Raw genomic sequence first — 12,317 nt, 5'->3', positions numbered from 1 at the left:
TTGGCCCGACACAGAGTTTCGGTGACCTTCAAAACTCAGCTCGGAGCAGGACGAGGTTTTGGCCGCATTTTCCGGTGTTGCCTGACCCAAAGCTTCAGGAATGTGATAAGAAAGTTGAGTTCTGAACCGAGTTGCCGATAGTGAGGTCCCTTTAATTAGGGCGTTATCAGAACTAGGCCTGATTAAAATGTGCTGAAAATAATTGAAAGTTGTACATCTGCTGGAGAACGGGGCCCGCTGGAGGCATCCAGTTGTTGGAGGAGCCCAGCTGGATGAAAGAGGCAAACGAAGAGAGGAAAATTGGGCAGAGGTTTCAAAGCCTTAGTTTCCTACCCCCCCACCCCATCCCAGACTTGGCAGAAATGTCATCGCAGAGCCAAGGTAGCGTCTTTCCCACGGTCGGAGGAACCGTCTAAAAAAAAAAAAGCAAAAAAGGACTTCAACCTTGAGGAGAGCCAAAGCAAGAACATTTTATCCATCCTCCAAAAAAAAATTTAAAAATTAAAAAAAAAAAATTAAAAAAAGCGAACACCCTTTGCCGAATTTCTCTTTCCAAAGAAGCTCTCTCTCTGCCTGTCACCGAAAACAGCTGTGGCTAAACCCAAGGGCTGTATGTGCGGAAAGCAGCCCCGAGCCGAAGGGACCCCTCGGCCCCGCTCTGCAGCCCGGCCTGGCGGAGCAAGGGAGGGAACCGGGACACGGCCCCTGCTCCTCGCCACGGCTCCGTCCCCAGGCTCCTGCCGGGCTTGGACGCTCGGGGCTGTGCGGAGGGCTCAGAGCGCCGGTCCCGGCTCTCGGCCCGCACAGGTGCGGGTGTGTGCGGGGTCTGTGCGGTGCTGGGGGCGCCGCAGGCCGAGCCAGCGTGGGCTCCATGTGTTAAAGGCTCCGTTTCTCCTCGGGGTGGGTAAAGCCGAACGTGAGGATGGCGCTGGGTCGCAGCTCTTTTGTCCCTCGCTAGCTCGAATTTATCTCCATCGCCCTTGTCTCCACTTTCTCGCCGCTATTTCTGCCCAGCGATCATAAATCCCCTCCGATGTCTAAAATCCTTTCAGATGTCTTTCAAAAGTCCCCGTCAGAGTCCCTGTCCCGGCGGGCTCTGGGCCGCTCCCCTCCCGTCCCGCAGCTGGAGCTGGGACCCCGCGGGGCACGCAGCGGCTCCGGGGCCTCGGCGCGGCCGAGCTCTCCCCAGCTCCAGGGATGCTGCCCGTTTTCCCCGCCGGGATCGGCAGCACGGCCCAGAAGCCCCGCTCTGCGGATTCCTCCTTCGGAGCCCGCTGCCTGGAGAACCCCTGGGGCAGGGGCCGGGGGTCGAAGGCAGCAGCGCGGTGGCACCGGGAGGGCGACCCGGCACTGCCCGGGGAAGGCCCGTGCTGAGCAGCCCCTGCCCCTCGCTGCAAACATCGTCCGGGCCTCGGGCGACCTCTCAGCGGCCAGCACCGAGCGCATCCGCCGAACTCGGCCTCTACTCTTCCCCTCGCCCTGCGGCCCGAATCGCCCTCCCTGGAGGGTCGGTGCCAGCCCCTCTGTGGGTACGCCATTCCCCCGCGGGGCACAGCAATCCCGAGCTGCGGGGAGCCCCATGCTGAAAGCAGGGAGACCCCGGCCCGACTCATCCCTCTCCGGCAGGACCACGCACACCCTGCCGATCCCGGTCCCCCGAGCCGCGGTGCCTTGGCTGCCCGACTCCGCTCGGTCAAATTCCCGTGCGGGGCAAACCGCGGCACATCGCCGCTCCCGGGCCAGCTGAAGGAAGGGGGACGAGACCCGAAAGGTCTCATACGAGTTCTCCGCACTCTGGCCCCTTCTCCTTTCTTCCTCGGGTTTGCACCAGCAGATGTTTATACTGCAGGCACTGGAAGAAAAAAGATTAGATGCTGCCCCCGGTGCCACACGCTGGTGACCCGTTGCCCGGCCGTTCAACCCTCGGCAGCTTCTCAGGGCGGTGCGAACACCGAGGACCGCAGGGAGCCGGTCCTGGCCTCGGAGATACGGACAAGAAACGACGAGTCGCCCCTGCTTGTGCATCCCAGCCCAGGGATTTCAGCCCTCCCGAGGTTAATTCGACAAGGGGCTTGAAAACACTAGTGTGCGGACAGCGCTTTTCGGATTCAGGAAGTTTGGAGGTTCACCCCCGCCACCACCCCCGAGATACGAAGGGGGAATTGTCTCGGGCCACGGGCCCCAGCTCCATTCCAGGACTTGTGCCGTCTCCGGCCCGAACAAACCTTTGCGAAGGCGAGAGGCTGCTCCAAGCCGGGGAGGGGGCCGGGGGCTCCAGCCCGCCTGGCAGAGCCTCCCGCTGCATCCGCTGCCCCACGGGAGGGGTGGGGGCCGAGCAACTCGTGGCTCCTAAAGCTCCCGGGAGCGACGTGGCTGCCGCACAGGGAGGGAAGGGAGGCACGGGAGGGCTGTCTCGCCTAACCCGGCTCGGCTGCCGCGTAGAAAACACTGGACTTGGTGTTTACATCAGGCGCGGCCCTGCGGGGCTGAGCGGGCTCCTCCGGGGGCCGCCCCCCGAGCCCGGGGAGCCCGGCAGCGCGGCCCTTACCCTGGTTGCGGATGGCTTGCTGGCTCTCCAAGCAGTTGGGCAGGTAGGGCCCGTTGGGGAACATCCGAGCCTGGCCCGAGGGCGGCTGGCTGGGCGGCGGGGCGCCGAAGGGCCCGTAGCGGCAAGCCCCGGCCGTGCCCGTGAACTGGCCGGAGAAGTGGACGGTGAAGGCGCTCAGGTATTGCTCCTCGTGCGGGTCCGATCCGTTCCAGCTCGGCTCCTGCTTGATGAAGGAGTGCGGCCCCAGCGAGCCGTAGGAGGCCCCCGGGGGAAAGTCCAGGACGGGCGCCCACTGCGCCGCGCTGCTCACCGGCATGGTGCAGTTGCTGTTGCCCGGCAGGGAGGGCACGGAGGGCAGCAGCGCGTTGAGGTCTCGGACGTCGGAGCCCATCTGCTCGCAGACCTTCTGCCTGCCGCCGGGCAGCCAGTCTCCCCCCGGGCCGCACTTGTTCCAAGACACCTGGCCCCTGCCCGGCAAGCCAGAGGCCGGCTCCGGCTGCAGGCACCAGGCCGGCGAGCTCAGCCCTTTGGGGGAGGTTTGCTCCGCGACGCAGCTCCCCGGGTCCAGCCCTGCGGGAGCCGGCAGCAGCGACAGGGAAAGGTTGTTCTCCAGGATCGCCTCCGGGCTTGCACCCGCTCGCAGCGCAGGGCAGGGTGCCGTGTGCGTGTGTCTGTGTGTCCGCACGTGTGCGTGTGTCTGTCTGTACGAACGTCCGCCTGTCCGAGCTAGGGGGGCACGGCCGCCGCGCACGCCTCACCTCGGATGCCTGCTCACCCTCAACTTTGCAAAGCTCAAATAGAGGCGCTTGCAGGGGAGGAGGAGTCAGCCACGCCGATCCTCCATTCACACAACCTCCGCCGAGGGGCTGCCCACAGCCCGCTCTGCTGAACCCAGCCGGACCAGACGCGCGGGGGGGAGGGGAGACACAGGAGACCAGGGGATGGAGGGGGAGAGGTGACTGTGGGAGAATATATCTCCCCTACACATCACTCCCACCCTTCTGGTGCAAGCGCCACTAAATCTCGCCGTAACGTTCCTCCTCTTTAGGAGAGACTTGCAGGACTCTTAGAGGGATACAGGTGGCCAGTAAGTACGTGCTGGCCGACTTCCCCCGCCACTCCGTGCTTGTCCGTGGGGATTCCCGAGGGCGGCGAGGTCGCAGGCCCTGGGGATCGCGCCGAGAAGCCTCCGCCCTTGCGGGAACCAGGGGAAGTGACACGACCCGGGGCGGGCGGACCCCTTTCCTGAGAGGGGAAAGTGTCTTTCCAGGTGCCTCTCCCTCTGCGGGAGGAACCTAAATCTCCCCGAGCTCCTGCGGGGAGCGAGCTGCCTGCCCGGGGCACCCCGGGCGCTCTCTGTCCCCGAAGGCGCAGCCAGGGCTGGCCGGGCCGGGCTACCCAGGGCTCCGGGGGCAAGAGGAGGGGTGGGTGCCCCTTGCAAGGGGCCCGGGGCCGGTGTGAGCCCTGTCCTTCCAGCCTGCCTGTGCGTGAGGGGAAGGAAGCAGCTGGGCGGGCGGGGGAGGACAGCAGCGCTGTGAGTAACCTGCTTTGGAGAGATTCACCTGGCACTGCTCCCGGGGAGGCCGGGAGTCCCTCTTTCCTCTCCAGCCTCCTGGACAGCGGGTCCTTAGCGTCCATCCCGGGGCCGGCGGCCGGAGGGCCCCCGAGGGCACCTCACAGATTATCCCCTGACGGTCCTTCCTCCCAGGAGACACGGCAGGGTCCGGGTGGGCCCAGGCAGCGAGGGGTGCCGTGATCCTGGCGGTGCCGGAGCCCACCTGGACCGAGTGCCCAGCCAGGAAGCTCCGGGCCGGGCATAGCCCGGCGGGACTTGGCGGTACCTGCAGCGGGCAGGACACGCTCTCTCCAAAGGAGATCCTGCCGCTTTCCTACATAACTACGAGCGAATGATCACCCGGGGGTGGGGGGTGATGCTTCTACGAGCGGGCGGGGGGCAGCTGCCGGCTTAGGGTACTCGCGGATACGCGGGGTCGGGCCGGCCCCGCCGCCCTGTCCCTTGCGCGTTGTCGCCGGCCGCTGTTGGAACCGTGGCATCGCAAACACAGCCAGGGCCACCGCCCGCACCCTCACCCTCCCTGGCAGCGACAGCAGCGACAGAGGCGCCGTGAAGGTTCACCTGCCGCAGGACACGGCGAGCCCGTGTCTTCCCGGTGACAAGGTACACTCGGGATTTCCTTTCCCTCGCGGCATCAAAGGTTATCGCAAGCATCGCCAACCTTGAAGCGATGTTTTAAGATTCAAAGGGTAAATACGACAACAAAATAAATTAAAATAGGTCGTTATTGGAGCAGCCAAGTATAATTTCATTTTCTCTTAAAACTATTAGTCATAACGGTAGGGTTTTGTTATTAGTGAAATTATTTTTTCCACGAGCTATTTCAGATAATTCCCTTTTAAAATCTCTTTTGGCGCATACATCTATTTATTACAAAAATCCACGTGTAACGTAAGTGCGAAAGATTTGTTCATTATTTTTGCCGATATTAAATATCCCCTCAGTTTACAGGACATACCACTTCAAAATCCACGGCAAACTGAAGCACCCTCGGAGGGCACTTGTGCAGACAGCCCTTGCCCGTGCGGGGGAATCGCGCTGACCTCTCTGCTCTGCCTCCAGCTCTGCCTCCTGCTCTGGCCGCACCGCGGCTCCCGCACACCGCGGGCACCCCCTGCCCGGGAGCTGCGGGGAGCTGCGGGATCGGGACAGGGGCTGATGCTGGCTTTGCTCGTTTCTGTGACGGACCGACACACGAGGTTGGTTGAACTCGGTACCTTAAAGGGACTTCACAACCTAAAGGATTTCATGATTGGTTCTATGATCTCCGGCTCTGCGATGGACACCGTACATACAGGAAAGGAAGTCTTTGGCCAGCCTGAGCGGGGTGTTTAATTTCCCATGAAAACTAGAGCTCTCTAGGAGCAAACAGAAAGTGCTTTTCCCGTAGTGGGCTGTTTCTCGAGCTAGCATGGGGGTTTTCTCTTTCCCTGAAATAAGCTAGCTTGATAAATCATCTTGAAAGGGAACAAATGTTTTCTTGATCGCTTAGCTCTGCATTACTCCACCTGGAAGGAAGAACTGCCGAAATCCTTCCAAACCTTCTCCTCTCTCACTTTCCAGCAGTGAAACGAGACCTTGGCCATTAGCGCATCCTTCCTCCCCGCGGCTCCTGGCGAGGCTGGCGGGGGGGCTCCGGAGTTGCCAGCTCAGCTCAGCTCAGCTCAGCTCAGCTCAGCTCAGCTCAGCTCAGCTCAGCTCAGCTCAGCTCAGCCCTGTGCTGGGCCGAGCCCCGGCACCTGCTCCCTCCGGGCCGCCTCAGCCGTGCGGGGCACGGAGCGCGCCCGCCGCCAGCACGCGGAGGCATCCCGGGAAATGTTCAGCGGCCGAGCCCCAGCACGGGGAGGAAAGCCCGGACCCTTCTGTCTCGGGATGGGCTGAGAACTTTTGGGAAACGGCCAGCGGCACTTTCCTCAGCTGTTCCCGTCTAGCCAGCGCTAGGGAGAGAGAGAGATCTCCCGTCCCGCTGCCCCAGCACAGGCCGGGAGCGCTGGCAGCAGCTCCCCTCGGGGGAGCACGGCATGCCGAGAGGAGCTGCTCCCTCTTTGCAAGAGGCATTTGCCCGCCTCTTCCCGAGATCCCGACCCCAATTCCGATCACACTCAGGCTTAAATCACCCTGTCTCGCCCAAGAGTGCTTGGGTGCCCAGTTGAAAGCAATGGCCGAGGAGATGGCAGTTCAGGGCCGGCATCTCCTTTGTCGGCTTCCAGAACCAGGCGGCCCGGAACATTTTGCCCTGTCCCCTCCAAACACAGCCCGATCCAGAACTCTGCCAGGCTTCATTGCCCGCTTCCATTGGTAATTCCTGATAACGCTCAGTCTTCGATTGTGCTGAAGGCATATTCTGCAAGGTTAAACAATAGCTGGAGGAGGATAATTCTTGTGAGAGTCCCACTCGATCCCGAGAAAAACAGGGTGGGGAACCTGCTTCAACCTGAGCAGCGCCGCCGCACCTCCCCAGCCGACGATTTCTCTCTGCCATGCTGCTGACAAATTCAGGGATCGGTCATTCTTACTAAACTCCTAAACGATCCCCCCGCGGTTCGGAGGTGGGCGAGACTGACTGAAACGGAGATAAATCCCCAGCCCTTCCCCTCCTGCTCACGCCGCTCACAGCACGCAGGGGGATCGGTCTCCTTTCACTCAGGGAGCTGATCAGAGTTTGATTATTTAAGTGCTAAGAGCAGCAGAAACAAAGGCATCTCCAGGAGCTCAGGGGGCAGAAACTCATCACGGCGGGCCCAATCCCTCATTGCCGCCGGCAAGACAGGACTATCCTTCCCCGTGCGGGCTGCCGTGGGCACTGGGACGCTTTCGAGCTGCCTAGAGGACATTTTGTGTATCCCCTGAGGGGAAAAGAGGTTTGTCTGATGCACAGAGGAGCAAAGATGCGTGGCTCTCCCCGCAGCTGACGGGGACCCCCTCCGGGCGGGTGCGGGGGTGATGAAGAAGCCCCCGCGGGGTCCTGAACATCTCCCTTGGCCCCGGCTCTTCCCCCGCCCCGCCGGGGCAGCCTCCCCAGAGCCGAGCCCGCCGTGCAGCGGGCCGGGCCAGGCCGGCGGGGCTTGGGCCATTATTGTACCGTAAATCTTGGAAACGCTGGAACTAATTACGAGAGGATATGTCTCAATTTGTTCCGCATTAGTGCCGCGCCGGGACGCAGGCACCGAGCACGGGAAATTGACGGGCCCGGCCCGGCCCAGCCCCGAAGGGACGGCGGCCCTGACCCCGCGTTCAACCCGGGGGCGGCCCCGCTCCGCCTCCCGCACCTGCGGGGCCCCGAGGCCGCCCCGCACCCGCACCCGGCCCGGCCGGGGCGGTGCCCGCTGCAGCGCCGAGGTACCACTCGGGCTCCGGGAAATTTATTGGCGTGCTGCTAGGACGAGGCTCGGTATAAATCACAAAGCTGTATAGGGCCATAAAGCATCCCCGTGTATCCCGCCCTCGCCGGGGTTCTGGTGAATAGGAGTTCATGGAAGGCTGGGTATCAGTAACATCTTTCAGATCTGGAGTATGTGACGTTTTTAGAGTCTTAGATATACAATGGGGTATACTTATGGAGTGGCTAAAAGTATTACATAGAATTTTTATAGGTATTTTGTACTTACATGCAAAAGAAATTTTGGGGGGAAAAGCTTTTAGGTAATATGCTCAGTTCTTGGCATTGCCGGTAATGGCCTTGAAAGTAATAAAATTATTATTTCGGCAGGAGAAAAATAAAAATATGCTAAAATTTAGTGCATTATAAATGGATGTCTGGTAACTGAGACTTAAGGAATTAATTACTCCCAGGTCACAGCATGCAGATCCCACTGTAAAGGCACACTGAACTCTAAATGTAATAATGTGTAAACACATCAGTAACAATACCTGGCATGGACAGCAATTCAAAGAATTCTTTGAGCCACCTGGGACATCATCTTTGGATATGGGTACATACTGGAAATATAAACCAAACATTTACACATTCAAAAGAATTAGAAAGACTCCAGCTGCAGTGGACAAATGCTGCAGTATCCTCAGTACCTCAGGGGAAGGAAAGGCACCCGCAGCCTCAGGTCTCACTAACTGTGGGGTATTACAGGACAGGGACAGAAGATGAATTGTCCTTTACCAGTTTCTCCACAGACTGGCTATGAACCAACCATCCATAGCTTTTATCTATCAACTCTTTAACAAACACACTTTAACAATGCAAAGCAAGGTCCATATCTCCCTTTGCTTCTGCAAAACCCTTTGGCAGCCGTGTGCAAAGGTATCTTCTTCACCAGTTGTCCTCAGTGGAAAACAAGAGGGCTCCAGCAGCTGGTCTGTCTTAGCTGAGGGTCTAAACCCTTTTTCACTGGGTTTTGTTCCTTGTACACACCTCAGAGGAATTTGCCCATGCAAGCCCCTGACTAAAAGCGCTGTAAGGCAAGTGTTCTCACTGAAATCAGTGCCTGAGGATGTCAGTCCACCAGGATTTGTACCACACAATGGGGAAGGCCAAGCATTTCCTCTGCCTGAGGATGTCTGGTGAGCGTAGAAGACAAGCAGTGGGAACAATGTGCCTGATGTCTAAAGCAGAAGAGAACCAAAAGCTCCCGGGTTCTGTTCAATACCTTCTGCACACCCGAGAGAAATGGAAGAGGTGACAGCAGTTTTGCCAGAACCATGAGGGACTCCAGCAGTATTTCTGGGTGCTTGGAGGCCTAGGGTAAGCAAAGAAAAGCAGATGGTTGCATTTTGCAGCGCAGCTTTGTGTGATGTGTCAGTGATGTGACCCGTGAGGGGGTGGCAGGGCTGGAGTTGTTGCAACTCGCCGAGTCCCTCCTCCCAGCCCCAGCAGCACAGCACAGCCAACACCCACGGCTCCTTCACAGCCTGGGCAGACATTCCACTGCCCCCAGCCTCCCAGCACAGCCCTTTGGCTTCCTTAGAAACCGAGCAAACCCAGTCCTTCGTAACCACAGCTACACGAAGGCGTGTGCGTCTCTTCTCTCTCTGGACTGCACGTAGCAATACGTGTGGATTGCAGCAATACACGTGAGGTAGAGAAGCTCATTTTACCCATCTGGATGGCTGGAAGCAACAGGCAGCAAAAATGTAGCCCCAGCTGAAACCAGAAGTTTCCCAGTTCTTAGGTCTGAGGTTTCCCACTCAGTGTGGCTTTTGGTCAAACCCGAAGCTTTACAGGCAAAGTCTCCCTTGTGTGGGTGTGGGACATCTGGTGTGGACGTGAGTGTGAAAGGCCATCTGAAAAGTCCATGGTTTCAGGGCATCAACCCAAGAAAGATCTGCTGCAAGCAGGGACAGAAGCCACAGTATCAGATTCAGATGGGCTGCAGCTGTCACTGCTTTCAGATTTGTGACCATCACTGTCCAGCTGCAGCTTCTGCTGCCCCCACTGCCACTGTCCCACAAAGTTCATGCTGAGCAGGGAAAGCTGGAGAGGAAGCTGCGGGGTGAGGTGGGGGAAGAAAGGAGACGAGGGAGGGAACCCACATGTTGAACTTGCCTTAGAAGTCACATTTCTTCTTCATGAGATGCAGGACATTCCTTTCCCTTCAGATTTTATGTCTGTTTGATTGCACTAAATTCATCTGAGTGCTGCTATGACACAGGAATTAAAAGCACCGAAGGTTTGCCGTAGCTGTTGAGTCATGGGTGCAGACTGATCAAATCTACCGCTTGTTTTTCTTCCTATTACATGAAAGCAGAGTTCAATAAAGTTCAGATCGGAACTAAGACCTACTTTGTGATGTCTTGACAAACCTTTCCTGATGTATTTATCACATATTAGTCAGAAAGAAAGAAGCACAAAGGAACCCTGTCAACTTGTTATTTATGTTTTTTAAATGAAATAGTGAAAGGAATGAGCAAGTAAGTGTGATTCCTTTCTCTAGATTGCAGTATCATAGATTAATAGCTCTATGAACAGATTTGCAAGTAGCACCATCATGCTAGTCAAGATATTAAAAAAGTTTATGAGCAGTTGCTTAGGAAAAACAAGATAAAGCCTATGGAAATCTGATACTGGTCAATGGTGCATTTATTCAAAACATAATACTCACTTCAAGTCCCCATAAATCCTTTGCAAATGAAACTTCCATTGTGATCACTGTTCCAGATCTAAATGATTTACTTTTTTTCCTTTGGTAGACATTAGATAGATCTCAGAATGTACAAGTTATGTACCTACTGATACAGAGTTAATCATACACTCATGAGATAATAAATAATAAATTCAAATAAGAAGATATTTCAAAAAAAGGACTATCTTCACAAGAGTGGTTTTTTTTAAAAAATTTGTTTGTGGATGAACTTGCATGAAAAACCTCACATTTCTGTGTGATTTGTTTCAAAACTCAGGGCTTCCACAGTTCAAAACTGTGAAAGTTCTCAGGAGCGAAGCAGACATTGGATTGGGTGCCGTTTCAAAACTGAGTTCTTAGCAATATTTAGAATCATAGAGTGCTTTGAGTTAGAAATGGCCACAAAGATCATCTCATTTCAAACCTCCAGGCATGGACAACAACACCTTCCAGTCCATGAGGTTGCTCCAAGCCCCTGACCTTGAACTCTTCCTGGAATGGGGCAGCCACAGCTTCTCTGGGCAACTCTGCCAGGGCCTCACCACCCTCACAGTAAAGAATTTCTTTCTAATTACCAATCTAACCCTGCCCTCTGTCAGTGTGAAGCCATTCCCTCATGTCCTGCTTCTCCATCCTCTTGTGAAAAGCCCCTCTCCATCTCTCTTGCAGCTCCTTTAGACACTGGAAAGCTGCTGGAAGGTTCCCTCAGAGCCTTCTCTTCTCCAAGCTGAATGACCTCAATTATCAGTTGTTTTTTTTTTTCCTGTCTTTACAGGAGAGGTGCTCCATCCCTCTGAGCATCTTTGTGGCCTCCTCTGCACTCAATCCAGCAGGTCTGTGCCCTTTTTTGTTGGGGTCCCCAGAGCTGGATGCAGAGCTCCAGGTGGGATCTGAGCAGAGCAGAGGGGCAGGATCCCCTCCCTTGCCCTGTTGCCCACGGAGCTCTGGATGCAGCCCAGGGCACATTTGGCTTTCTGGGCTGTGAGTGCACCTTGCTGGGTCCTGTGGAGCTTCCTGACAACCAACGACCCCAAGCCCTTCTCCTCAGGGCTGTTCCCAATCCATTCTCAGCCCAGGCTGTGTTTGTGCTGGGCATTGCCCCAGCCCAGGTCAGGACCTGGCTCTTGGCCCTGCTGACCTCCATGAGGTTCTCCTGATCCTATTCAGGCTGTCAGTGCCCCTGTGGATGGCATCCCTGCCCTCCAGAGACTGCACACAGAGCCTGGTGTTTTCAGCCAGCTCGCTGAGGGTGCTCTCCATCCCACTGTCCATGTCACTGACAGAGATGTTGGACACTGCTGATCCCAGTTTATCTCAGTTTCACCCTGAGCAGCAGCAGCCTTTGCAGTTTCCATGTGCTTTTGAGGAAATGGATCCAATTGAAAACAAGGAATGTACTGAAAGGCCAAGGAGAGGAGACCCACCAGGAAAGCAGCCTGTCAACCCATTTTTCTGACTTCATGATCTGAGCTCCACATATTATAGAAGCCATGTGGTCTTCACTGCCTCTGGGTTTTTGAATGCTTCTTTCCTAAATGCTCAAACCCAAATGGAGTCTCAGTTATAAACCTACTCTCAGAACCTCTGGGCAGAAGTCAAAATGAGTTCAGCAAATTGGTTGGATATCAGCTAAAAACACACTTAATTTTTCATCCGATAAACTTCTCTCAGAGGAACTACTGGAATCAGCTTTAGCCAGACACCACATCTATAACGAAATAATTCTGTGATTGGGTAATATGAACACCCCATAATACCTACATCTGCTTTATCATGGAATGAAAGTTCTTGAATCAGTTGGCCAAATATAGATTTCAGAGTATTTAACACTTGCAACATGCTCCACTCCAACACAGTGTATCAGTAATATCAATCCAGATATTGTAAAGGGTTGGGCTCAGGGTTCTGAGGATACACAAAGGCATTTGCAATTGCCACCTAATGCATCTTCAGAGATCCTGCCACTTTGGACAGCTCAATCCAACCTTGCAGTCTCCTGCATCGAAGAATCAGGATCAACCCCACAGCCTCAGAGGAGGTAGATTCACATGCACAAGTTCAGAGGAGGCAGATTTTCTTCAAGATCTGTAATATTGTTTAGCAAGCCTAACCAAAAGAG

At 56.0% G+C, this 12,317-nt stretch overlaps 1 protein-coding gene across 3 annotated transcripts in view; it reads right to left on the bottom strand.

The window, feature by feature from the left end:
- Nucleotides 1-3,300, bottom strand: part of WT1 (WT1 transcription factor) — a 33,496-nt gene extending 30,196 nt beyond the window's left edge. For 2 of the 3 annotated variants that reach the window (XM_005530260.2, XM_005530261.2), the window contains exon 1: nt 2,549-3,300. In XM_005530260.2, coding sequence (XP_005530317.1) covers nt 2,549-2,939 — 391 coding nt within the window. In that variant the 5' untranslated portion in view covers nt 2,940-3,300. The remainder of the gene's footprint in view (nt 1-2,548) is intronic. The other variant, XM_088058253.1, reaches the window with a different exon arrangement.
- Nucleotides 3,301-12,317: the final 9,017 nt, after the last annotated feature.

The sequence above is a fragment of the Pseudopodoces humilis genome, chromosome 7 (genome assembly GCF_049639895.1).
Source record: "Pseudopodoces humilis isolate 2021_Gansu_Grassland_sample_001 chromosome 7, ASM4963989v1, whole genome shotgun sequence".
In the NCBI taxonomy this organism is placed as follows: Eukaryota; Metazoa; Chordata; class Aves; order Passeriformes; family Paridae; genus Pseudopodoces; species Pseudopodoces humilis.
This window is presented reverse-complemented; position numbering and strand designations above follow the sequence as displayed.